We start from the raw sequence: 27,819 nt of genomic DNA on the forward strand, positions 1-27,819 counted from the left end.
GGCACCATCCATATAACTTTGAAGGGGATTCCAGTAAGAATGTGGAGTCTCAGCAAGGTCCCCAGCTTGCCAAATAAAAGACCTAGCATTCGGTGTAGACAGAAGTCCAACCAAGGTCTATCTGACTTTCAGTGGGTCCCTGACACAGCATCTCTCGTTCTGTCATCTCACTTCACTCTAAGGGTAGCTGTGTGGAGTTACAGTGTGACCTGTGAAGGGGAGGTGGAGGAGGGGTTGGCCCCAGATTCTGTGATCCCCTGGAGAGGGGAGGGGGAGGCCAAGAAGCAGGGTAACGGCGATTGAAACCTTTTTTCAAAACAATATGCTTTGAAACTTTGGTTCAAGGCTGCTAGAAAGAAATCAGGAAATACCCAGAACAGCAAGTTAAAAGAAAGTACTCAGAAATGTTATAATTTCTTTTTCTTAAACTGAGGAGTTAAGTTTCCTGCTAACTTTGAAAAAAAATTTTAGGAAATTAAAAAAGAATCAAATTTTAAGCCAGTTGCATATTTAAATCACTTCTGCTACCTCCAAAGATTCTGAGGAAACCACCCAGTCTAGGATGGACCCCGGGCATTGTTTGTTTGCTGGTTTTCAGATTCCAAAGTGCAGGTAAAGCTCAAAGTCACAGCCCAAATGTAAATTTACATTCTGAAAACACTACTAATTTCCATGTGAAAGCTCAAATGATGATGTCATTGAGCTAATTTAAATAAAACCTCTATTTTTCGAGAGTTACATAAAGTACAGCAGTACTTATTCAAGTTTTTTGTTTTGTTTTGTTTTTTAATCTTGCAAAACAAAACTTAATTTAGCTCTAATTCCAGGCTTTGGCTTTTACACGTGTCACTTGGATTTTCCAATAGTTAAAGAGTAACGTTTACATCGCAATTCCCATGGTGGATGAGGGCATCAGGTAACCTCTGGAGACATTCCTGGTTATCAAGGCTGAGGTGAGGCTGTGCTACCAGCAGCTGATGGACAGGAGCCTGGGGTGCTACAATGTATAGAACAGTCTCCACAACCAAGACTAATCTAGAACAAAATGCCCCGCAGTGCAGACAAATCCTACTTTGTGCTAATAACCTCATTTAGGGCTGGCAGCTGTGGGTTTTCCTCCCTGCCTGTACAAGATTTTAAGGAGGATGTGGAGGGGGAATGGGGCGTCATCAGCCCTTCTCACCCACGTGGGGGCTGTTTCTCTAAGTGACCATGAGGTAATCATCATCATAGGGTCTCTCACATTGTCTAGAGACTGGCCAGCGTGCCACGCTTCGGTTGTAAACACCACAGCTCACAGAAGGAAAATAACAGCCAGTCAGCCCCCAAACTGAGTTTACAGCGATGTCCAACTGTACTGCCAGACACGGAGCTCCTTGTGATAAACAAGCCCCGGCCCCAATAAAGCAATACAGACATTGCTGAACCACTGCTGAATGCTTTTCAGACTAGAGATGGCATATTCATCACACCAAAACTCTCAGTAACCTAAATAATAGAAAGGGAAAAGGTGTGTGTGGAAATTTAAGATTTACTTCTTTTTCATTTCACAATTAGAGCCTTTAAGAACTTAAAAAAAAAAAAAAAAAAACCTTCCTTCAGCCCATCCTTGTTCTCCTCACACCTAACCACCCAGAGGGAAAAGATGAGTGATTCCCATAAACAACTAAATACAGAGTTGTCATTAGAATGGGGGAAGATTAGAATACTAGAGGACACTTTGGCTCCTAGGCACTAGTTCAAGAACTATACCTTGGCCTCAGGCAAACTATTTAATGACCAGATAACAGCTTAGAGAACAACCTTCTCACCATTTAGAAAGATGATCACCGATCATCATTACCCTCCCCCACCCCACGACCCAGTCTTGCAGGAATTTAAAAAAAAAAAAAAAACAAGGAAAAAATCAACAAGCTATAATTTCAGAAGAACTTTAAAGAAAATTCTCCACAACTGGGTTTTTCTAATCTAACACCCCTGCCCAAAAGCACTTCTCTTCCCAAAAGACATTTAAGAGATCAATTAATTTCAATCAACGTGACCCAATTAAAACATGATTACATCATTAAAGCGGCAACATTCAATACTGCTTACAACAGTTTTTGCAGTGTCCGCTGTTGGTAGACTTCATTTGTGCAGTATTTCACATATGGGTCAAATGTGGATGTTGTGTGCTTTTCCACAATGTCACTTATATCTTCTATGAAGATATTATTCTGATGCCTTGCTTCCAACTCTGTAAAGAATCTAAAAAAAAAGAAAAGCATTTACACTGCCTTCCATATGCTTTAATAGACAACAGATTATCCTCATGAAATGTTATTATACAGGGTTTGAAAATACCAGAAGTACATGGTACCAAAAAATTACAAGAAAAAACTATAAAACAGTCTAAATTTAATCTATCATCAGTTAAGTTCAGTTCAGTCGCTCAGTCGCGTCCGCATGCGACCCCATGAATTGCAGCACGCCAGGCCTCCCTGTCCATCACCAACTCCCGGATTCCACCCAAACCCATGTCCATCGAGTCAGTGATGCCATCCAGCCATCTCATCCTCTGTCGTCCCCTTCTCCTCCTGCCCCCAATCCCTCCCAGCATCAGAGTCTTTTCCAATGAGACAACTCTTTGCATGAGGTGGCCAAAGTACTGGAGTTTCAGCTTTAGCATCATTCCTTCCAAAGAAATCCCAGGACTGATCTCCTTCAGAATGGACTGGTTGGACCTCCTTGCTGTCCAAGGGACTCTCAAGAGTCTTCCCCAACACCACAGTTCAAAAGCATCAATTCTTCAGCATTCAGCTTTCTTCACAGTCCAACTTTCACATCCATACATGACCAATGGAAAAACCATAGCCTTGACTAGATGGACCTTTGTTGGCAAAGTAATGTCTCTGGTTTTCAATATTCTATCTAGGTTGGTCATAACTTTCCTTCCAAGGAGTAAGTGTCTTTTAATTTCATGGCCACAATCACCATCTGCAGTGATTTTGGAGCCCAGAAAAATAAAGTCTGACACTGTTTCCACTGTTTCCCCATCTATTTCCCATGAAGTGATGGGACCGGATGCTATGATCTTCGTTTTCTAAATGTTGAACCTTAAGCCAACTTTTTCACTCTCCTCTTTCATTTTCATCAAGAGGCTTTTTAGTTCCTCTTCACTTTCTGCCTTAAGGGTGGTGTCATCTGAATATCTGAGGTTATTGATATTTCTCCTGGCAATCTTGATTCCAGCTTGTGCTTCTTCCAGCCCAGCGTTTCTCATTAACATCTTATTCCTTCATATGAAAGTGAAAGTGTTAGTCGCTCAGTCGTTTTGGATTCTTTGTGACCCTATGGACTGTAGTCCACCAGGCTCCTCTGTCTATGGATTCTCCAGGCAAGAACGCTGGAGTGGGTTGCCATTTCCTTCCCCAACCCAGGGATCAAACTCAGGTCTCCCACATTGCAGGCAGATTCTCTACCATCTGAGCCACTGGTGAAGCCCATTACTTCATATGGTTAGCTTAAAACATTGATAGTCCAGGACATTTCTGTGCTTTCAGGTATATTTTGGAATGTACAGATTTCACTATTTTTTCAAGAATTCCCTAGATACTTGGGGACGGGGTACAGCATTAATCCTTAAATATATTATTGTATTGAAAAGCATATGAGCAAAATACCTAAATAAGTGCCTAAAAACAAGTCTGAAACAAACCTAATTCTATGGGGCCTTTCTCTCCAAATAAAAATAATCATATCATTTACATCTAATTAATACATGACATTTAAATGACTTTGTAAATGATTTAGATTGCAATTTAGAGTTGCCTTGTGTGTTGTGTGCACTCACACACACCTATATTGTGTCTAGCCCAGTCAAAATTAAATTTCAGATAAACAATGAATAATTGTTTAATACAACTATGTGCCAAATACTGCACAGGACATCTTGGGTGTCTTGTATTTCTTTTGTCAACCTTATATTGGATCCAATTTTAACAAAGTATCAAATCAGCTATTTGAAATGGAGTGTTCTTCCTCTGGCCCACAGACCAGCAGCATTGGTACCACTTAAGAGCTTATCTAAAATGCAGAATTTCACCCCTCACCTCTCCCAGTCTGAACCTGCACTTTATCAAGACTGCCTGATAGTCTGAATGCACACTAAAAACTGAGAACTTCCCTAGAGCACACTTACTGACCACATTCAGAGCAGCAGGCAAATCTATCAAAAATAACTATCACACAGAGACTAAAGGGTTTTCTTAAGAGGGTGAAATCAACAATAATGTCTAATGTTGACTCTATAATATTAGTACAAAGGAAGGTTAGTTTTGGTATTTAGCACGTCATTGCTCCTTACCAGTTTGTTGGGTGGACTCCATAATATAAAATTCAAGACAGACAGTGAATGAGACAACAGAAATTTATACAAGATTGTTAATAGTAAATATGGGCTAACATTTTCTTACATTTATATCTCAGTTCTTTTCAAAGAAAATCCTGGCACTCAGAAACAAAACAATTATGACATTAAAGATCTTATTTTTATAAGGGTTGGGAAGATCCCCTGGAAGAGGAAATGGCAACTCACTCTAGTATTTCTGCCATGAACAGAAGAGCCTGGTGGGCTACAGTCCATGGGGTTGCAAAGAGTCAGACACGGCCAAGTGACTGAGCATGAACGCATATTGACACATACATTAAACTCATTTTAATACAAATTGTATTAGCTTGTCATCATTATCTATTCTACTTTTATTTATTTATTTTTTGACTGCAGCACACAGCTTGTGGGATTTTAGCTTCCCAATCAGGACTATGCTGAGAAAGTGAAGAGAAAGTGCCGAGTCTTACCCACTGTACCACCAAGGAATTACCTTTACTCAATTTTTAAAAGTCTCCAAAGGAGCTTATGAAACAAAGAAATGTATTTTAACTTCTTAGAAGAATTAACATTTATATTCTGGGAAAGCACCTACATGTTTATTACCTTTAAAAAGGACTCAGGAAAATAGTCAATATGGCTCCTATCCACATGACCTCATCATCCAAACTCCTTGTTTAAAGAGCAAGAGGAGCAACTAAAAGCACCCTGTGCTAGACTATTCAGCCTTTCTTCCAATGGGATCAGGCTGAATACGCAGTGTCCCTCAGGATTAGCAGGTCAGAAGAACAGACAGCCCGTCAGAAGAACACATCTGTGTTTCAAAACTCAGTCAGTGACTTCATGTCACTTTGTCACGCTGAGTTTATTCAACATTCAAATAAAATACCAAACCCTCTCTAAAAGGTTTCAGAATTTTAAAAATATCCAACTCCAAACCCTAAACAAACAAAAACCATGTTACTTCCTATTTAGACTAGTCCCTCACTTCAAGAAATCTGTGATCTATTAAGGCGGTAAGAATGATAAATATAAATGATACAGGAAAACAACATGCTTATATATAACTAACTACATGTTGAAACATACATGCATAAGAGTGCTGGTGGCAGTATCTTTTTAAAAAATTACACAAGCTATATATCTTTTATTCTAGTAAAATATATATTACATAAATGTTGTCATTTAAACCATTTTCAATGGCTTCGATTACTGTCACAGTATTGTGCAACCATCATCACTATTTCCAAAATACTTTCCTTTCCCCAAACAGAAACGCTGTACCCATAAAGCAACAACTCCCCATTCCCCCCTCTCCTCAGCCCCTGATACCTGATAACCTCTTATCTGCTATCGCTCTCTGGGAATTTGCCTATTCTAGATATTTCATATGAGTGGAATCACACAACTTTTTCTCTAGCTTATTTCACTTAGTATTGTGTCTCCTAGGTTCATTCATATTGAGGCGTGTATCAGAACTTTTTCTTCTTTATGGCTGAATAATATTCCATTGTAGGTACTTATTATAATTTGTTTATAATATGAACAGGTTGTTTCTACCTTTTAGCTACTGTGAATAATGCTTCTGTCAACATACCCATCTGGGTATCTGTGTGAGTGGCGGTTTTCAGTTCTCTGGGATATATATCTACAAGTTGAATTTCAACCTTGCTGACTCTGCTACTAATAGTATATACCAAGAAATGATAGTATAATAACAAGAATCAATACAGAAGAAGCTGAGTTAGATGCCAAGGAGAGGTTATTTCATTAAATGAAGGTTGAGTAAGAAATAAACGATAGAAATGGTACAGACCTAACATAAGCAGAAGATATTAAGAAAAGGTGGCAAGAATACACAGAAGAACTATCCAAACAAGATCTTAATTTCCCAGATAATTATGATGGTGTGATCACTCACCTAGAGCCAGACATCCTGAAGCCCGAAGCCAAGTGGGCTTGAGGAAGCATCACTATGAACAAAGCTAGTAGAGGTGATAGAATTTCAGTTGAGCTATTTCAAGTCCTAAAAGATGATGCTGTGAAAGTGCTGCACTCAATATGCCAGCAAATTTGTAAAACTCAGCAGTGGCCACGGGACTGGAAAAGGTCAGTTTTCATTCCAATCCCAAAGAAAGGCAATGCCAAAGAATGTTCAAACTATTGTACAATCACTTTCATCTCACACGCTAGCAAAGTAATGCTCAAAATTCTCCAAGCCAGGCTTCAACAGTACATGAACTGTGAACTTCCAATTGCTAAAGTTGGATTTAGAAAAGGCAGAGGAACCAGAGATCATCTTGCCAACATCTGTTGGATCATAGAAAAAGCAAGAGAGTTCCAGCAAAAAATCAACTTCTGCTTTATTGATTTCACCAAAGCCTTTGGTTATGTGGATCACAACAAACTGGAAAATTCTTAATGAGATGGGAATACCAGACTACCTTACCTGCCTCCTGAGAAATCTGTATGCAGGTCAAGAAGCAACAGTTAGAACCAGACATGGAACAACGAACTGGCTGCAAATTGGGAAAGGAGTACGTCAAGCCTGTATATTGTCATCCCGCTTATTTAACTTATATGCACAGTACATCATGAGAAACGCTGGGCTGGATGAAGCACAAGCTGGAATCAAGACTGCTGGGAGAAAGATCAACAACCTCAGATATGCAGATGACATCACTATTATGGGAGAAAGTGAAGAGGAACTGAAGAGCTTCTTGATGAAAGTGAAAGAGGTGAGTGAAAAAGCTGGCTTAAAACTCAACATTCAGAAAACTAAGATCATGGCATCTGGTCCCATCACTTCATGGCAAATAGATGGGGAGACAATGGAATCAGTGACAGACTATATTTTTGGGCTCCAAAATCACTGAAGATGGTGAGTGCAGCCATGAAATTAAAAGACACTTGCTCCTTGTAAGAAAAGCTATGACCAACTTAGACAGCATATTAAAAAGCAGAGACATTACTTGGCTGACAAAGGTCCATCTAGTCAAAGCTATGGTTTTTCCAGTAGTCATGTATGGATGTGAGAGTTGAACCATAAAGAAGGCTGAGCACCAAAGAATTGATGCTTTTGAACTGTGATGTTGGAGAAGACTGTTGAGAGTCCCTTGGACTGCAAGGAGATCAAATCAGTCAATCCTAAAGGAAATCAGTCCTGCATATTCATTGGAAGGACTGATGGCTAAAGCTGAAGCTCCAATACTTTGGCCACCTGATGCAAAGAACTGACTCTGATGCTGGCAAAGACTGAAGGCAGGAAGAGAAGGGAACGACAGAGGATGAGATGGTGGGATGGCATCACCGACTCAATGGACATGAGTCTGAGCAAGCTCCGGGAGTTGGTTATCGACAAGGAAGCCTGGCATGCTGCAGTCCATGGTGTGGCAAAGGGTCAGACACAACTAAGTGACTGAACTTAACTGAGTAAGAAATGGTTCTTTACCTCCTGATGCTCAGAGGCGAGTGGCCCATGGGGGCAGGGAGCCAATCACTTGCAATTCGAGACCTATGACAGGGCCATGCAGTGGCGACAGTGTAGGGCAGGGCACCTGGAGGCCCGAGGTGAGGAAAGGCGTGAGGGGCCATCACTGATGAGGACGGTAATGCAGGAGGCCAGGGGACAGAGCAGCTGCAGCAGCACACGATGTGGGCAAAGACACGAATCTCCTTCAGAAAGACTGTGGGGTTAGCAGGGCGAGATGTCAACCACAGGAGGAGCAGGAGCAGGAATGGGAGTGGCAAAGCAAGTGGGCCTGGGCTAGACTGCAAAAGTCTGACTGTCTACTGAGGAGCTTGAACTTAATCTATGGACAAAGAGAACCTGCTGGAGTTGTTGAAGCCAATAAATCATCCCGTTGGACAGAGACAACTGACACAGAAGTGGGGAAGCCCATCTGCAGGCCAGTGAGACACTAACCTAGGCAAGTAACAATAAAGCCTGCATGGGAAATCAAAAGGAGAGGACACATTAGGGTAACAGTTTGGAGGGAAAGTTAATACAATGGAGAAACTCATTAGATAGAAGAGTCAAGGAAGACACTGCGGTTTCTGCTCAAAGTTTCCAGCTGGGCAATAAGTTGGGTCATTAAGCCACCCATGAAGACAGGAACTTAGAAGCAAGAGGGAGAGGCGAGAAAAACGCAGTTTAATTTTCCCTGAAAATATACATCTGTGAGAATTCAGAGCCACAGGAATTCTAGGTAGTATGTAACCAGGACTAGTTCATTTTTAGCTGGTTTTCATATAAATGCAAACTATTTGTAATTTCTTTTAGCTCCAAGTGTCCTTTAAGAAAATGTTCAAATAAAATTGAAAAAATAAGAAACCATTCATAAGATCATTATCATGTAAATCTAAGAAATATCTCAGAGGCAAAGATCTCTTCCAATTTCTTGTCTTCAGCTAACTGTTACAGTCGGAAAGAATGCAACTATATGACCAAAAACAACAGTAACTTGGCTTTTCCCAATGAAAAGGGAAATTCATCTATCACTCTTGAAAGTTTGCCAAAGTACAAGATTAAAAACAAAGCACTAATGAAATATCTGTTTACGCTACTTATTTTGATACAATATAAACGAAGCCACCCATCTTTTATTTTGACATAAGCATAATTAAGACATAATTCAAAGCCTTCTATGTTCAATTCTCTATTGGTTATTTTGGGCAAATTTGCATATTTCACTAAATGAGCTGAGCTACCAACAGGCCAAGAAAGTATTACTAAAGAATGAGGTATTATTTCAATAACCGAGAATGCTGGAGATCCAAATGAAATCTGAAGCAAAAATAAAAGCATTCTGATTCCCTGGGTGAAATCTGAATGGAGTCTGTGAAGCAATCTGGCTTACTTGAAGAACAACTTTTTAATGGAAATCTATTTCAGCCCAATGAATTTTTTTTTCCTGGCACAATACCTTCATTATTTCTTCTTTGTAGCAGTACCAAGATGATCATGTTTTACAACCGATCATGTTACACAACCTTTCATTTTTTTTTTCCAACCAAAATTTTAATGTCATCACTAACATCTAGACTTTGAGAAACCTCTGATGGACCAGGAAAGGCCTCTTGGAAGCACTGCCTCTTAACCAGATGCCCCAGTTAACCCTGTCTGACTCTTGACTAACCATCACCAGCATCCGGTAGCTTTGAATTCTCGCAGATGTGTCTTTTCAGCATCTGTTTCACCTCTTTAAAGGGAAATTAAACTGCTTCTTGCTTTTTCTCCCTCTATCTAATCACATCCATACTTCACAGGAGGGCTGCAAATGATTGCAGCCCCTCCAGGAGAGCTCCTTGGCTGTGCAGAGAAAAGGTCAGGGCCACCAAGAAACACCAGGCCAGCCTCCCAGGAGGTGGGGACTTCAAGATGAGAATCACATGGTCACATCTGAGGAGCCTGCTCGAGGCCTGTAGCCTCTCCTCTAATATTTCCTATAACTACAAGGCCTGCATATTCTTTAGGCCTTTCATGGTTGCTTTATCAAATGATGGTTTTAATTGTAGCACTGCATTTTTAGGGAAAAAGCAAAGTCAACAGGGAAGTAGCCGCTTCTGACACACTCAGTACATATACTTTTGTGAGCATCATTTTCTCCCTTCTGTAGTAGGTGGAAAAGACCTACCATATGAGGGTAAATGTTGCCAGACCACAACTAACAGCCTCTTCAAATTCAACTGGTAATGTCATTGGCATGTCAGGGATGAGTAATCTTGAGAGATCTTTGGAGACAGTATATCCACTCATCTACAGAGGAGAGTAAAATTTATTTAATACAGACAACAAATCTGGCTTCAACTGTCAGCCAACAAAATCTCCTCCCATGTGTTTAGCACAGGATGACATGCTTTGACGGATGTCAAGTAGCCAACAATTGATAACCATGAACACCACTCACTGTGCCAAGTCCAGCGCTTCCCACACACTGCCTCATCTAACTTAACCCTCAAGTTGACTTTATGACTGCCAATGAACCCATTTTACAGATAAGAAAACCAAGGCTAAGAGAACTTAAGTCAAAACTCTAAACAACAAGCTTCTGTTTGAATGCAGAGCCTTTCTGAGTCCAGAGCCTGCTTGAACTACTTCACCTACTGCCTCTGCTCACAAGTACCCACTACTCTGTTACTACTGGCCAGTCCTCAATCCGAATATCCAGCAAGAAGGCTGACAGCTGGACCTTAAAGAGGAAATACATTACTTTCTAAGAATGACTACCGAATTGTCTCAACAAATGATTTACACACATCTACAGAGTAAAGACTTTCACAGTGGATTTATGCCGTGGCAAGAGGTGCAAGACAGCAGAGGAGCTGACCGTCTCCCTAGATGCTGCCTCCAGGAGGGTGGCAGCCAGTGATGTGTTCTGGCCCTGGTCCACAGAGTGAGAGCAGATATTGGTTTAGGGGTGGCTGGTGAAACCCTCTGGGAGTCATTCCTTGCCACCCCGCCCCATTCCCTGTTACCTTCCCCTTTGCCCAACTCATCCTTCAAGTCTCAGATTCACTTTCACCCCCTCCAGGAAGCTTTCCCTGACCCTTCTGAGTTGGGTTAGGTCCCCTTATTTTATGTCTTAATAAACCTCTATGCTTTTCTTTTGGTGTGTCTACTATGACTGTAATTAATTATATAATGATTTTGTTTACCTTTATCTCTTTTAGCAAGGGGGCTAGAGGACAGAAGTCATGTCTGTTTTGTTCAACACTCTATACGTGGGGCCTGGCCATAGGACTTGAAGTATAAAAGACAATTAAATAACTGATGGATGAATAAATCTAATTTGTGTTTTAAACAGTAAATATGAAGATGGAATCCATTCAAGGAATTTTGTTCTAATGCTATTTATATGACACCTACAAAGAAGTCACTCTCTACCTTGATCTGTGCTGTGTCGTGCTTAGTTGCTCAGTTGTGTTTGACTCTCTGTGATCTCGTGCACTATAGCCCACCAGGCTCCTCTGTCCATTGGGATTTTCCAGGCAAGAACACAGGAATGGGCTGCCATGCCCTCCTCCAGAGGATCTTCCCAACACAGGGATCAAACCCAGGTCTGCCACATTGCAGGCAGATTCTTTACCCTCTGAGCCACCAGGGAAGCCCCTACCTTGCTTTATTCACTGGTAAATATATATTAATATTTACTGACCACAAACTGAGTTCCCAGAGTTATTCTTATTCTAGGCACAGTGAAGGTTTCAATGAAGACACCATCTCCCAGCACAAACTTTTACAATCCTGTCAAGTATGGTCAGCACTTCCTAGGTGGCTCAGTGGTAAGGAACCCACCTGCCAATGCAAGAGATGAGGGTTCACTCCCCGGGTCAGGAAGATCCCCTGCAGAAGGAAAAGGCAACCCACTCTAGTATTTCTAGAATTTCTAGAAATTTCTAGTATTTCTAGAATTTCTGTCCTGGGAAATTCCATGGACAGAGGAGCCTGGTGGGCTAGAGTCTGTAGCTCACCAGGCTCCTCTGTCCATGGGGTTCTCCAGGAAAGAATACTGAAGTGGGTTGCCATGCCCTCCTCCAGGGGATATTCCTGACCTAGGAACTGAACCTGTGTCTCTTAGGCTACAGTCCACGGGGCTGCAAGAAAGACAGATTTAGAGACTACATAACACGTATGATCACTAAGATGAGATGCAGTTTAGCCCAAGTTTCTTCAGTGCCAGCTGCCCTTACTGAAAACCTTGCCAGACTGGCTCCAGCTTCACCAATTTAGGGAGGATTCCGGGCGACTAAGAAGCTCTGCAGTGAGTGCTCAGGCTGAGGAAGCAGAGAGCAGGGCTCTGGTTATGATCAGCGCTGCCTTGTGCCTTTCTGAGAATGGCATCCTTTCAAGGTACTTTTCCTTCATTAATATGCATGTGCCTAGCAAACTCAAATCATTCCTGGATACCTTCCTCCCTTGGATGAGCTGACAATCTAAGTGGCTGTTGTATAGCACTGGAGAGGGTCATATTCATGTACGCCAGAGGCATGTAACATACCAGGAAGGTTTCACATGTCTAAATTGCTATTATATAATAAAAAATATCTTCACTAAACAAAGAAATATTCCAGATAAGTAGCAGCAAACTATGTGCTCCTGGAAATACTTTCCTAACAGATCAACAAGAGAACATTCTGTACTCCACCAAAATGAATTTCTACTCTGCTGAGGATAAGTGAAATTTGAGGCTTATTTGTTTGCATCTGTTGGGGGTTTTGGGGTCTTTTATTTTTTTGGTTTTTTGGTGGTGGTCACGTTGACATTAAAGCAATTTCTTTTAATACAATAGACTGGAGAGCAAACTCATGGCAAGAATACCACCACTAACCCACAGCAGGCATCATTAACAGATTATGGTGCTCTGCCCATATGCAGAAGCTGTACTCAAGGGAGCCATTATCAGTCAATTAAAATAAATGATGAACATGATGAAGTTCACCTATGAATCCTTCACTGGACTCACTGATGGGAAATCTGTTAATTCAACAGAAATAGAGGGCTGTTGCTGCTCAGTAAGAATACCCTACGTCCTGATCTGGAAATGGCCTCGCAGGGTTTCCTCCCCAGCAGACTATACATCTTTTCCCATTCCATTTTAGTGTTTTGTGAAACTTTCTCTCTGGATTGATAATAAAGGGATAAGGGCTGAATCAGAAGTGTTTTAGGAATGCGAGAGAAAAAAAAAAATTCTCAACAAAGATGTCCATAACTTCCATCCTGAGAGCGACTGTTTAATCCTGAAAATCTCTAGGATGGATTTTGTTAAAAGATTCTTATCATCTTATCAAAACCTTTTAAATCAACCTGGACCTAGGACAGAGGTGATGGAGGTGAGAGAGATAAACAAAGGGTTTTTTTCTTATCCTTAATACCACACAACACAGAGCCTAGAGGTTTAAATCCAGCTCCCCACAGATGCCTTCAGTCCAGGGCATCCAGCAAATCTCAAAGATGAAAGGCGGAACTGGGGGCTGGGGAAGGGATGGGAGGGAGCGAACACAGAACCAAGTGCTCCCAACACTTCCCTGCATCAGTTAAGGCTCCTGCTTGCTTAGTTCTTTCTCTCACTGATCACAGACAAGCTAGAGGGAAAAGAAACAGGACCAAACAAATAGTAAAAAATACTATTTTTAAATTTCTTGAAATTTTAATACCATTAGAACAAGTTTTTACTTAAAAATGAGAATTTAAAGTATTTCTCATATGAATCTGCTTCACAGAAGCTGGAGGAAAGGGGTCTCGTTCCCATGGCAACCTTCTGCATACTCGATTCTTTTCTTTCAGCACTACTCATGAATTCACTCACATTTTAACTTCACTCAGAATGAAGATAACGCTCTAATGAATGACAGGAAGCATTTGCCAGAACTCTTCTCAAAACACCCTGAGAAGAAGCTTTGTGTAGGCATAGGCCTGGGATGCTTGGGCTATGATGGACAGTTTTGCAGTTTTTAATTATGGTTTTTAAAAATCTGAACACAACTGTACATTTCTATCTGAAAGAAAATCATACCCCCTCCCTATAATTTTATATATAACTGTGAAGACCGAATATGCCTGGCTCATCACTGGATTTCCAGGACCTAACAAAGAATGAGGACTCTATCGCTCTGCTGTGCCCCCGAAACCGTTACAACACTGTTAATCAACTATTCTTCAATATAAAATAAAAAGTTTTTAAGAAAAAGAAACCTTTAATTTATTATACAATTATTTCAGATGTGGAGGTGAGAATGGAGGTGAAATTCGCCTACTGTTTTCAATCTGCTGGCCTAACCAGAAACACTGTTAGCTTATCTTGAAATTTATTTTGATTACAGAATTGAAGGTTACTCATATACAATAAACTTCAAGTGTGTTCAGTTCAGTTCAGTTCAGTCACTCAGTCATGTCCGACTCTTTGCAACCCCATGAATTGCAGCACGCCAGGCCTCCCTGTCCATCACCAACTCCCGGAGTTCACCCAAACTCAAGTGTGTTACACACTGTAAATAAAGGGAAAAAAAATCATGATTGTTTATTTTTCATGGCTGACCTGATTGCAAACTTTTATTTAGTGTTGTTCTTGAACATTGTTTCCTTGTGATGAATAAAGATTTGGGGCTAATTTAAAGAAAAAAAAAAGAATGAAGACTTGATAACTGAATTGATTGAATCAACACTAGGTTCCTATTATTCATCCTTGCCCCACTGTTAAAGTGCTGACTTCCAAGGAGAGGAGCAGTGGGTGATAATATGAAACAAGTATCTCCCAGGAACATGAGTTAATAACTTCAGACATGAGTTAAATTATCAGGGTCCTCACAAGGCGGTGGGCAGGGCCGAATGGCCCTAACGGCTGGCAAGCAAGGCAGGTGTGTGTTTGTGCTCCTGACACAGCATGCAAGACACGGGGCGTGTAACTCAAGAACAGTTTTGCTAATCCACTGCCTGGCCAAAATTCTTTGAAAACTCCAAACCTAGAAAAAATTTATGACTTTCGGAGGGACTGTTTCCTTTTATTAGATGACAGTTACACAACCAATTCCATGACCCTTTCCCCTTGGCCACCTGGAAGGGTGTTTTTGCATTTAACCCTCACTTGAGCTAGCAGCTCTAGCAGGAGAGCTGGCTGGGCGCACTGGCTACCCTTGTCCTCGCCCTGTTCCCCATTTCCCACTCAAACAGATGGACTGTGTACATGTCATCCACTGCTGGTAGTCTTGAGCCTTTGGTGGATGCAGTTGGAGGATAAAATATTAATTATGAACAAATAAGCCAGGAAAATGTGGATGCTTGGGTGTGCTTGGAAATAGCACCAAGAATAAATTTATAGAACGTTTGAACAATATCAAGTAAAACAATAATATCTTTTCATGCTGAAGCTCCCTTTCCTATTGTGAACTGATCTATTTCAAGTCAGAATTTAACCCACAAGGAAGAGTAACATTTCAATAAGCCCCAAAGCTTTGCATCTTCACTTCTCTTTATTAAATATGCTCCCAAAAGTTGTCTTCCTAAAGGGAAGCAATGCTTTCTATAGTTCCCATCAGTTTCAGCAGAAAGAAAAAGGAACCAGGACACAGAATTTTGAAAAACTCTAGCAGCTGGTTTCCTAAGCCATAATATCCTAAGAAAAAGGATGCCTGTCTGAACGAGGGAAACAGAATTCCATGTCTTTGCTGATATTTTTCAAACCTGCTCCAGTTTATCGGCAGCTGGCTCCAGTCAGGCCCTTTCTCACACAACCCTCTCATTCACCTTTCATCGTGGATTTTTTAAATACTTTCTTTTTAGATGGCTATTAGCGCTGGCCAGCAAAGTAGCCAAAGAATATGATCTACAGGGTAAACAAGTTCTTAACCTGGTCTTAAGTGGATTTGCGATGATGATAAATTTGTTCCTGCATTTATTAAAATGGAAGGAAACGAGTACAGAAGACTGGTCAACCATTAGCCCTGCAACATGCAGAAATCAGCTCAAGACCAGTGGCAACACAGGGAAGCCAGAAACCACAAGGAAGAGGGGAACAGATGCTACGGCCCAATGGCAGGGGAGCATGAAGACATGAAAAGAGAAAATGTGCAAATATTAAACCTCCTCAATACCAAAGACCAGATTTTTCACTTTCTCTTTTTCTCAGTCTTTACACTTTTCTCCAACATTAGCTGTATGTGATCTCTTATCTCATGAGTATTAGATAACAGTATCTATAAATAAATACACTTCCAGCTGAAGTCTGTTTTGCACTGTACTACTATATAGCAAGCCTATCATGTACCATTCCATCATACCTCCAGAAGATGGATGCAGGGTACTGGTTACAAGTGCAGGCTCTTACAAGACCCAGATGGCCTGGGTTCAAATCCTGACCTGTCTTCTGCTAGCCTTGTAGCCTGAGGCTACTTAATGTCTCCATGACCTATTTCCTCATTCATAAAGTGGGAATAATAATGGTATGACCTCATGTGGTTCTCACGATGACTTAATGAATTAAAACAAGTGGCCAGAATGTGGTCTGGCATGAGGTATGTGCTCGTTAACATTAATTATTACTCAAGTGCAATAAAATTCCTTTCCCTCCCATGTGAATTTACACAATTCACATGTCTTTTAAATGAAGCCACTAAGCTTTCTTGATTTTCCAATCCACTCTGTTCAAGGACAGCAAGTCTAGCTCCTATATTTCCATCAATTAAGTCCAGGTGGGAAGATGTAATATCATCTTGCCATACACCAAATCTGCTCAGAGTCATAGGCATACACTTCTTCATCAGCTTACTAGAAATTGTAATAGGTACTTATCAGTGACAAAATTAGAGGAGGATTAGCTCAGTTCTTCATTGGGCTTAAGAACCACTGGCTTTGAATCAAAATAGTTTAAAGTTAAATTTCTAATTATTTGAGAATTTTATATCTCATTAAATTTAAAAATGTTTTCTCACCATAAGTTTGTTTTTGGTGTCTAGGAGTCTGTTTCTGCTTTGCAGATAAATTCCTTTGCATTATTTCATTATTTTTTTAGTTTGGAAAACTCACGGTTACCAAAGGGAAAGGGGAGGGGGAGGAATAAATTAGGAGTATGGTATTAACAGATACACACCACTGTTCAGAAAATAAACAGTAGGATTTACTGTATAGCACAGGAAATTTTAAGGGCTTCCCAGCTGGCACAGTGGTAAAGAATCTTTCTGCCAATGCAGGAGACATGGGTTCCCCTGGAGGAGTAAATGGCAACCTACTCTAGGATTCTTGCATAGAAAATTCCGTGGACAGAGGAGTCATGGGGTCGTAAAGAGTTGAATGCAACTGAGTGACTGAGGACACACACACAGGAAGCTGTATTTGATATTTTGTAATAACCTATAATGGAAAAGAATGTGAAGCCTTACCCCTGGAAAAAGTCTGCTCACAGTTCTAGAGTTCAATATCCATCTCATTGATCTCATATCCTACCCCAGTCATTTCTCTTTCCCTTCATTATCACAGAGATCACTTCCATATGAAGAGGTCTGATTCATTCCAACCCTGTGCAACATGACTTTTGCCCATTTCATCCCATAGACATCACTCCCTCAAAAGTCTCTAGGGTTTGACACTATCATTAGGTACTGCTTGCTTTTTAACCTAAACAGATAATTCTAAACGATTTAAAAGAAAACCATTTTTACTGAAACCATGATAAATAATTATAAAATCTGCATGTTCTTTAATTCACATTTTAATGACAATATATTAAAATTTTGTAATTTTTTAAAGTAATATTTATTCTTATTTATTTGATGGTGCCAGGTCATAGCTGCAGCACGTGGGATCTAGTTCCCTGACCAGTGATTGAACTTGGGCACCCTGCATTGGGAGCATGGAGTCTTAGCCACTAAACCACCAGGGAAGTCCAATTTCGTGCATTTTGAATCTAATGCCATTTTGCTTTTTTATTGTTTAGATTAGGACTATCCAATAGAAATATAATGTGAGTCACATATGTGAGCTACATAAGTAGAAACTTCAGTGGTTCTCTATTCCTTAAGGAAGGAATTGAAGCTATTTGATATGGCAGTCTGAGTTCCCCCCAATCTAGGCCCTGGCAACAGGTATAAAATTTCAACTTCCAGTAATTTCTTTTCAATTCAGTATTCAGTATTCAATTCAAAATTCAGTATTTAGTAAGTATTAACAACTTACAAATAACAACTTATTTGTATGGTATGTGAATCATTCTCTAATAAATCTCTTTTAATAAAAAGGGCAGCAGCTGGGAAATGGACAGAAGGGGTAAGAGCTGATATGCACACATTCTGTTCATGGATAGAGTCCTCTTTTCCTACTTTCCCAGAGAGTGAATTCTGTGTGTGTTTCATCTCTTTTCAAGAGACTCTTATGAAAAGTCGCAAGATTTAAACAATAAATGAGAGCTGCCCTGGTTCAGGCTGGGTCAGGAGGCCCAGAGTCCAGTTGTTTGGACCAACACCCAACTTGGCCGACCCTAAAACGCCTTCAGGGAATTCCGGGCCCCTGGGAATGCAATCTGAAACCACTCAGTGGATCCAAAGGGCTGAGAGATGTGGGAATGTGAAGCATCTTTGTAGGGTCAGCAAGAGGGAATCCAGCCAGACTCTGCCTAGTCACACCAGGAAACTGGAGACGAGAGTTTCCGCACCAAAGCAGCCCTGCCCACTGCTCACACCTTCAATACAGTGACAACTGTCTGCCCTCTGCCCTCTCACCATACACACTCCCTTGTAATGGGTTCATTTATAGAAAGCTAGGAAAGGTCTGGTTTTACACCCTCCCTTGAGGTTTTCAAAGAGCTCCAATGATGGTAACTGTGTTCAGAAGAGTCAAAATGATCCAAAATCTTACCTGGTATTTGACTATAACTAAGACGCTAGCAGCTTTCAGTTTTCTTTAGTAACAGTGAATTTAGAATTACAAAATACATTATAGCATGCATAATGGAGTTTATGTTTCCTGCTGCCAATCTGTAACCTATAAACCATGAGAAGTGATGTTTCACCACTGTTTGTGTTCTGTTTTATACATGTACCCCTTTTCTTGCACTTATTTCTCTACCAAAATCCTGGTCCCCAAACACAAGTCTTCAGGAAAAGTATTTTGCACTTCATGTTATTCCCCACCCTTTTTTTTTTTTTTTTCCTGCTTCAATCCCACTTTTTCAGAACTAACAAAAACCACTTCTAAAAGCTCTGGCCCCATCATCCCATTCCTCAGGACTATCAGTGAGATCCAGCTGTCCGAATCACATCTCCAATTGCTAACTTCTAACCACACAACTGCCTCTGAGAAAAGCCCATGGACGCCCTTCTCCTCCTGTTTCCTTTCTAACCAGCTCTGTGAGCCACTCTGAGCCACCAAGTCAGCCTACTACCTGCACTCACCTACATCTTGCAGAAGGGCAGTGCCATTGCAGAACCTTCTTTCATTGCTTCTTAACAATGTTGACAGTAGATCATCACAACTATTCATTCACTAGGATATGCAATGGCTGTAGAGAGGTATCTATTTGTTTGTAGGGAGTTAGTCACTCCCTCGGAGAAGGCAATGGCACCCCACTCCAGTACTCTTGCCTGGAAAATCCCATGGGCAGAGGAGCCTGGTAGGCTGCAGTCCATGGGGTCGCTAAGAGTCGAACACGACTGCGTGACTTCACTTTCACTTTCCACTTTCCTGCATTGGAGAAGGAAATGGCAACCCACTCCAGTGTTCTTGCCTGGAGAATCCCAGGGACGGGGGAGCCTGGTGGGCTGCCGTCTATGGGGTCGCACAGAGTCGGACACGACTGAAGCGACTTAGCAGCAGCAGCAGCAGCAGCAGCAGTCACTCCCTAGTTTTCCCTCTTTTTTTTAATTGACATCTTCACGGTTGTGGCAGAAACAGTTATCAAAAGCTAATCTGGACTTTTAAAAATTTATTGGAGTATAGTTGCTTTACACTGCCATGTTATTTTATGCAAAGTGAATCAGCTGCACATATACATTATTGTTTAGTCACTAAGCCATGTCCAACTCTTTGTGACCCCATGGACTGTAGCCTGCCAGGCTCCTCTGTCCATGGGATTTCCCAGGCAAGAATACTGGAGTGGGTTGCCATTTCCTTCTCCAGGGGATCTTCCCAATTCAGGGATCAAACCTGCATCTCCTACATTGCAGAGGGGTTCTTTACCACTGAGCCGCCAGGGAAGCCCATACACATATGCCCCCTCTTTTTCAGATTTCTTTCCATTTAGGTCACCACAGAGCACTGAGTAGAGTTCCCTGTGCTACACAGTAAGTTCTCATTAGTTATCTATTTTACACATGGTAGTGTATATATGTCAGTGTCAATTTCCCAGTTCGTCCCACCCTCTCTTTTCCCCTTGGTGTCCACATGCTTGTTCTCCAAGATACATATACACTTGCCTTTGGTCACTTCGCCAGAGTAGCTCCCAACCATCTTCACTCTCTGCCACAGAAGCAGGGAGGGCAGGCTCCCTGCAAGCTGCAGGAACTAGAAAAAGAAACTGCCTACTTTGGCTTACTCGAGGGAGAGCTGCACTGTGATACCTTCATAAGGTGATGGTCTGATGGTCTGGAGTTTAAAAGGAATGTGAGCAGTTATACCTGGAGGAGGGGAGGGAGCAGCTCCCCGAGAGCTGGACCACAGGATCCCCTGCCAAGGCATGTGACCGCTCAAGTTGTCAGCAGCTTCTCTAGTTTGTCTAGAAACTGAAAATGCCTGGGCACCTGTGCTAATACGGTCAGCACGAATTTCAGCCTCAAAACTGTTATCTGTTATTACACCTGATAGCTTAACTAGACATTGTATAGTACTTCACAGTTTCCAAGGGGTTTTCTTCATCTTTCTATTATACAGTAGTACCTTTTCCAAGGGCTGTCTTTGGCTTTTAGCTATGAAAACTAAATCCCCACTGGCTACTTTCTAAAACAAAATGAAACAAAACATAACAGTATAAATTCTTTCTGGGGGATGAACTGAAAAATTGTAATTCAGCGATAGAGGACTACTCCATGAGAAGCAGTTTCTCAAATAAAAGGTCATTTAGAGGTTTTATTATTTTTAATGCATCAGTGATATCATAAATAAATCAGAGGCAGTCAGCTTTTAATCTCTAGGAATTTTAAAAGAATTCAAGACCTTTGAAAAATATAATTGTATTAAGGTTTGCTTTTCCTTTATAAACCTTCAGGTTTCAGTATATTAATTATATATATATATATATATATATTTTTTTTTTTTAAGGTTGACTTTAAGATAAACAATAGGAAAAAAAGAAGGAAGTTCTTCATTTCCATAGAAAGTTGATGGACGTATGAGGTTCTAGGTAGGAAGAGTCACCACCATGCCTGCCCTCCTTCCCCAGTGGTCTAAACGGCCTACAATACGGCATGTCCATGCTCTCAGCTCTATGTGCAGGCCGAAAGCCAAGTTAAACTTGAATTGTTTGAAGTGCAGCTGCAGGTATGAGGATACAGATCAAAAGTCTAACCCTCCCCTCCTTTTTTTTTTCTTTTTGGCCACACCACCCTGCCAGGTGCAACTTTTAGTTCCTCAAATAGGGATCAAACCAGTGCCCTCTGAAATGGAAGCTCAGAGTCCTAACCTCTGGACCACCAGGGAAATCCCTGACCACGTCCTTCTACAGAGACCGATCAAAGGGATGTCAGCACAGTTCCTTAGATTTTCAAAACCTGGACTTCACCCTCTACTCTATGACACAGGGTAGTAAATTCAATTTTCTAAAAAGTTAACTCTTCAAACATTCTAAAGTAGGAGACTCTTCAGTGGTAAAATCCCGATCTGCAGGTGGATGGTGCTTCTACTACATCTAGGACCTCCCGAGTCTCGGCCTAACAAAGATCTCCGTCATCACCTTCTTCTGCTGTGCTTTTACAAGCTATGTTTCTCTTATTGGGCTATTTCCTAATTTCAAGCATTTCTCAGTTTTCAATGGTTGCCTCACCTCTTTGTCAGACTAATACCTTGAAGCCAACTCAAGTTTTTTAACTGTTTTAAGCAGGTGAGAAAAAAAAAAAAAGTGTGCATATGTATCTTTTGGGTTTTTTTTGTTTGTTTTCCTGTTCCTTTTTTATTTAAAGCGCATTGTTTTTACTCCCATATTAATACTGTAAAAAAAGACAAATCAACCTGATCCCTCAGTTGCTCTAATATCAAAAATTGACAAAGGAGTATTATTTAACCCATCTAATTTTAACAGAGGGGGAAAAATAAAGGAAAAATAAGCATGAGTTATTAAAAATTAAATAACTGTACTTTCTTAATGCCTCAAATTATACAGTATTAGAGACAAAGGTATACTGAAAGTCCTTATGCTTAATTTCCCTAAGTCCTGGTGAAAGCATTCACCCTAATACATGAAAACATATTCTCCTTCCACCCCCTCCATACTTGCTGAGTTGATAGAGAGGGTCTCTGAGGAGCTTCAAGATTGTGACCCTGTGCATGCACACAACCCCATCGATTTTCAGGCTAATTCAGAACAAATGATCAAACCAACAAAATGAACACCCGAGCTCTCAAATGGGTGGCTGATAGGTTGAAACTGCCCTACATATGTGTATTTTTAACACATGTATACCTGTGGCGGATTCATTTTGATATTGGGCAAAACTAATACAATTATGTAAAGTTTAAAAATAAAATTAAAAAAAAAAGTCTGAATTATCTTCCAACACTTAAAAATCAAGAGACTGTATCCACACACCCAGATTTCCCACTTTTGAAATATCAGCTCTCAACACTGAGCTCACATTCTCACAACAGCCACAGTGGCTGGGGCTGTACTCACAACCCCATGTACAGTGATCCACGCCCCCACCCCCCGCCCCCACCACCACCACTCAGAACCCATCCTGCTTTTCAGCTATGTGACCTGGTCACCAAGACAATTTCTCCCCCTCTAGAGAGGGCTCAGAGTCAGATTTGGCTCTCAGTTTTGGCTCATTCTTTAGCATCTAAGTACTTACACAGCTCAGTTCAGTCACTCAGTTATGTCTGACTCTTTTTGACCCCATGCACTGCAGCACTCCAGGCTTCCCTGTCCATCACCAACTCCTGAAGCTTGCTCAAACTCATGTCCATCGAGTCGGTGATGCCATCCAACCATCTCAACTTCTGTCATCCCCTTCTCCAAGTCTCTAAGTTCCCTTCTTCTCCAAGTAGTAAGTAATACTTACTACTTGGGTGCAATTTACTTAACCTCTATGCTTCTCATCTGCTTAAAAAGATCTATTTCCTGCATAGATCATGGCAAGCATTAAATAACACAAAGTCAAAAAGGACTTAGCATAGTACCTGGCACATGGGGCTGAATAAATGATGATAAATGTTGTCATTAACATCATCATCAAATGAAAAAGCATCCAAGGGACACTTGGGAAGATGCAAATTTCCATGCAAGTCAGAAAGTTTCTGAAATCACTATTTCCACTTCCTTAAATGTATATATTATTTAGAAGAAATCTAAGTTACTAGGGACTCATTAAACTTTTGCTTCCATGTATCAGGATCTTGCAAGCCCAGACTCCACATATGTGGGAAAAAAAACAAAAACCTACATAACACCTGGTTTTCATTTAATTCCTCAGAAGAGTAACATATTGTTCAGAAATATTTTTATACACAAATCAATCTGCCCTATACCCCTGAGAAACTTCTCCTATTAATATAAAGAGAGAGAATACAAGCTTTTATCAGCTTGAAAAAAACGTTATTTAACTGTGAAGAAGAATTAATTGCAGCAATTAGCATCAAATTTTAACAAACATATGGCTGTAAAATGTTTGTCTTTCACTATAAAGGCTTTGGAGTTCACAGATTGCCATAACTGATACCTCTGTAAGAACTGTAATTAATTGGGAACTTTTACAGTTCAATTACAGCAGAAATAAGGAAGAAAAATTCAGCTATCACTTCATAACCTTAATGCAACCTATGTGAGTGGAAATCAGTAGGAAAGTCTTGTCAATTATATTCATAATTTGAGCCAGAAGAAATTAGATGAGAGGCTAAATCCAATTATTTATAGCATTCTGGCAAAAGTCCATAATGAATTTTTAGACGGACTGGGGGAAGAGGGGAAAAAATACCCATAGAAACCTTACTAATAAACTCTCTTGCAATGGCCTATTTGGATATTAATAGCACCTGGCTGAACACATCATATTCTGATGGTAAGTTAACTGTGCTATAAAGCCTTAAGTTTTCCTCAAATGTTGATTTTGGCTACTGAATATTTAAGAAAAAAAGAAAATTGGTATAAAAAGGGTTAAATTATGATCCTCATAACCATTTTACTTCAAAGTCAGTAATAGTAAAGCACAGCCCAACCCTTATACAATAATGTGAAGTTATAAGAACAGGCACCTTGTTTATGCAATAGATGTTTTTATAGAGCTAACTTTTTTTTTTGTTTGTTTGTTTGCAAATCAAGTCACTACAAATGACTAAAAAATACCCTGGATGTTTCATCTTGTAAAAAGAAATGCAATCTGGGAGTGCAAATGCTCCCCGTTAGAAGGCATCTGTGCTATGTGTCTGGCTCTTAAGCCGGTCTGTTTTTAAACACAACCAGTACTTCCTGCATTCAGAAAACAAGTGAGACCAGAAGAAACGTCCACTCCCACTGCCACAGCGAAACTTCAACAACAGCATTGTTGCCTCATAGAGTATGCACTCTCCCCTTCCTTTCTGTTTAGAAATGATGCCAATTACTCTGACAATCCTGTTAGTCACAAAAGCCACGTGGAGACCAATGGGTTCTGAAGGTGCATCCTTGATCACTTGGTCCAGAGCAAATTCATCTATTGCTTCCTGTGCAGAACTTTGCATCTCACAGACATAATGCCAAATACAGTTCCTCAAAAGGATTCCACAAGAGACTAATGTCATTGTTAAGGTACGTTGATTTTTTTTTTCCATAAAGGAAAAGAACAAAACCTAGATGCCACTTGGCTTCTAGAGCACACCATTCTTCTTGGGTTTCCTTCTGCCCCCACTGGCTGTGCCATCTCAGTCTCCTTTGCTGGCTCCTCCCCCATCTTCAAAATCTCTTAAAAGCTGGAAGGTCCAAGCGCTTGGTGCTTGGTGCCCTCTCCTCTGTCTCCATCCTTTCTCCAGGACACTCATCCACACCATCGCTTGAAATTCCATCTACAAGTCAACCACTCCCCAGAATGTCTCCACCATTCAGACTGGCCCAGTCCAGATTTATATAACGAAATGCCTCTTCAGCAGTACCTCTGACAGCTCCCAGCCATCTCCAAAGGTACAGGGCATGCGGGGCAAAGAACAACATCAGGACTCAATGCTTTGTTAAAGGCAAAACTACAGAGACACTAAAAAGATCAGTGGTTGTCAGATGCCTGAGCAGAGGGAAGGATGAACAGATAGACCACTGAGGATTTTTAAGGCAATGAAAACCATTCTGTATGTTACTATGATTGCAGATACATGTCATTGTTCATTTGACAAAACCCAGAGGCTGTACAACACCAAAAGTGAACCCTAATGTAAGCTAGGACTTTGGACAATGTCAAAGTAGGTTCAGAAATTGTTTAAATGAGCCTCTCTGGTGAGGATGGTAATAATAAGGCAGGCTGTGCTTGTGGGAGCTCAGAGGGGCTATATAAGAAATCTCTGTAGTTTCCACTCAATTTTACTCTAATCCAAAACTGTTCTAAAAAATATAGTATAAGGACTTCCCTGGATGTCCAGTGGTTAAGACTCCACACTTCCAATGCAGGGCACATGGGTTAAATTCCTGGTTGGGGAATTTAAATCCTACATGCTGCATAGCAAAGTCAAAATAAAATTGCAATTTGTTAAAAATAATAATAATAAAGTATTAAAGAATACAGCTTAACAGTGAATGAACAAAGTGAAAGACAACGAAAAGCTTATCATTCCATGTCTGTTCCACTGTCCCAGGGTGTATTTCCAGCATCCCAATTAGACAGGCACATAATGCTTTTCCTAAAAGACCTCCAGAAGAAAGGAGAGTCATAGGCCCCCTTCAGTAGGTGTGACATCACTCACTGGTGTATACCTGCTGACATCCACAGGCAACCTGACTCTTCTCATGAGGTTAAAATTTAACACAGGCTTCATGAGAACTTTCTTAACAAGACTCCGATCTCTTAGCTCCCTTGACCAGCGGTATTTCCCACAAGTTTCTCCCGGCTCCTGAAGAAAAAACTGACCAGTGGGAAAGACATGGACTCTCAACTCTGGTACCAGGGCCAGACTCTGGACCACTCTTTCATAGAGCAGGAAACAAAATGAGTAAGACTCACATAGCTTCGTGCCACATTGTCTCTCCCTCTCCTTTTCCACTTCTCCAAGCAGCTGTCCAAAACTAAGAGGAGTGAGTTCTCAAGTTAGTTCTTGAAGAGGATAAAGAAATTAATCATCCCAATTTGTATTTGCAGAAGTAGCCACTGATTAGGTATTAGGTCATACTTAAGAATCATCCTCACAGCTGACTGGCATCACCACCTAATTTATCCTTCAAACTGGGACACCTCTTGAGTGAGAAAAGACTAATGAATGATTACACCCAACTACTGAAATTAAACTGGGCCAACAAGGATGTGTGGTTATCCTAATAAATTAAAGAGCACTTCTATATACTAGGAACTACTCCAGCTGCTTTTCATGTAAGGACTAATTTAATTTCCACAACAACCCAGAGTAGGGACTGCCATCACCTCCACTTTGCACACACGCATACTGAGAAATGACATTAGGAAGCTCGCTCAAGGTCGCACAGGCCAAGTGGAAGAGCCAGGATTGGAACCCAGACGGACTGATGACGCTGCTAGTCACCACCCCAATACTGTCAGTAGCACTCTGCTTAATGACATTCTAAGAGTCCCAATGTTTACAGTGTTTTAGAATAAACAAAAGTTAATTGTTGTTTTTCACAGTCCTGAGTTATTTCATTCCTGAGAATTTTTTTTTTTTCTCTCACCATCTAACTGAAATTAGTCCTGCCGTACCTCTGGATAGAATGAGCAGAAATAAACCCAGCTAGAGCTAGCAAGCAGCTGGCCGCTTAGGTTTTGCGTGTGTTGCCTGTTCTTGCTATTTGCGGTAGTTATGTTCTATAAAGTTACTGGGAACACTGAATTAGCAAACACTGAACCATTACTCCTAAGCAGAAATACAGAGATTCCTATAAGCCTCTGATCACAGTAGTTTCATCAACTGATCGATACATAACCTTTGATTTCTTAGCACTACATTCATGCCAACAGCACTGTCAATTATGCCTGAATAAAGGTTACCTAACACATGTTTTCTCCGTATGATACACTGCAGTCCTCCTGCACTTGGGAACTCTACACAGCGCTTCAGCACTACATGTGAGGACCATTTTAAACAGCAAAATCACCCACCCCAAAAACCCACAAAAATGCAAAAAATGTGGATTTAAATAGACCACAAGTCTGAATGACTACAAGAGCACAAGCATTGATTTGGCGTTACAAATAAATTTTAGTGGGAGGCAAATGAACAAATATGGATACCACAAATAATAAGTATCAGCTCTTCATGTCCCTCACTCACTAAGGTACCAAGCCTGTGATACAAAAGCAGCACAGAGACTTCAGTTCTAGCCAGCAAATCTGAGTGCAAGTCATCAGTCAGACACCCACGACTTGATGGCTGTGGGTAACTTACTTTAACCTCCCTCTGAGCTCTCTTTCTTCAACTGTTAACTAATACTGCCCCAAACCTTCTCTTCCTTGGGTCATATAAGAGCAATTTCAGTAGTTTTCAATCTTGAGTCTTATTTTCCACTTCTCATCATTCTTCACTACCAAGTCTTTACAGAGCTAAGTTCCCATATTTGTCATGTGCTATGGAATTCAGGCTGGGGCTTCCGCAGGGTCTCAAGATGATAAAGAATCTGCCTGCAATGCAGGAG

General features: G+C 40.8%; 1 protein-coding gene across 5 annotated transcripts in view; it reads right to left on the reverse strand.

Moving 5' to 3' along the window:
* The window catches only part of ARHGEF26 (Rho guanine nucleotide exchange factor 26), a 138,394-nt gene that overhangs the window by 63,450 nt on the left and 47,125 nt on the right, over positions 1-27,819 (reverse strand). For 3 of the 5 annotated variants that reach the window (XM_055569282.1, XM_055569286.1, XM_055569283.1), the window contains one exon: positions 2,095-2,247. The exons of 1 other annotated variant lie outside the window; for it this stretch is intronic. In XM_055569282.1, coding sequence (XP_055425257.1) covers positions 2,095-2,247 — 153 coding nt within the window. The remainder of the gene's footprint in view (positions 1-2,094; positions 2,248-27,819) is intronic. One more of the 5 variants, XM_055569284.1, reaches the window with a different exon arrangement.

The sequence above is a fragment of the Bubalus kerabau genome, chromosome 2 (assembly GCF_029407905.1).
Source record: "Bubalus kerabau isolate K-KA32 ecotype Philippines breed swamp buffalo chromosome 2, PCC_UOA_SB_1v2, whole genome shotgun sequence".
Classification (NCBI taxonomy): Eukaryota; Metazoa; Chordata; class Mammalia; order Artiodactyla; family Bovidae; genus Bubalus; species Bubalus kerabau.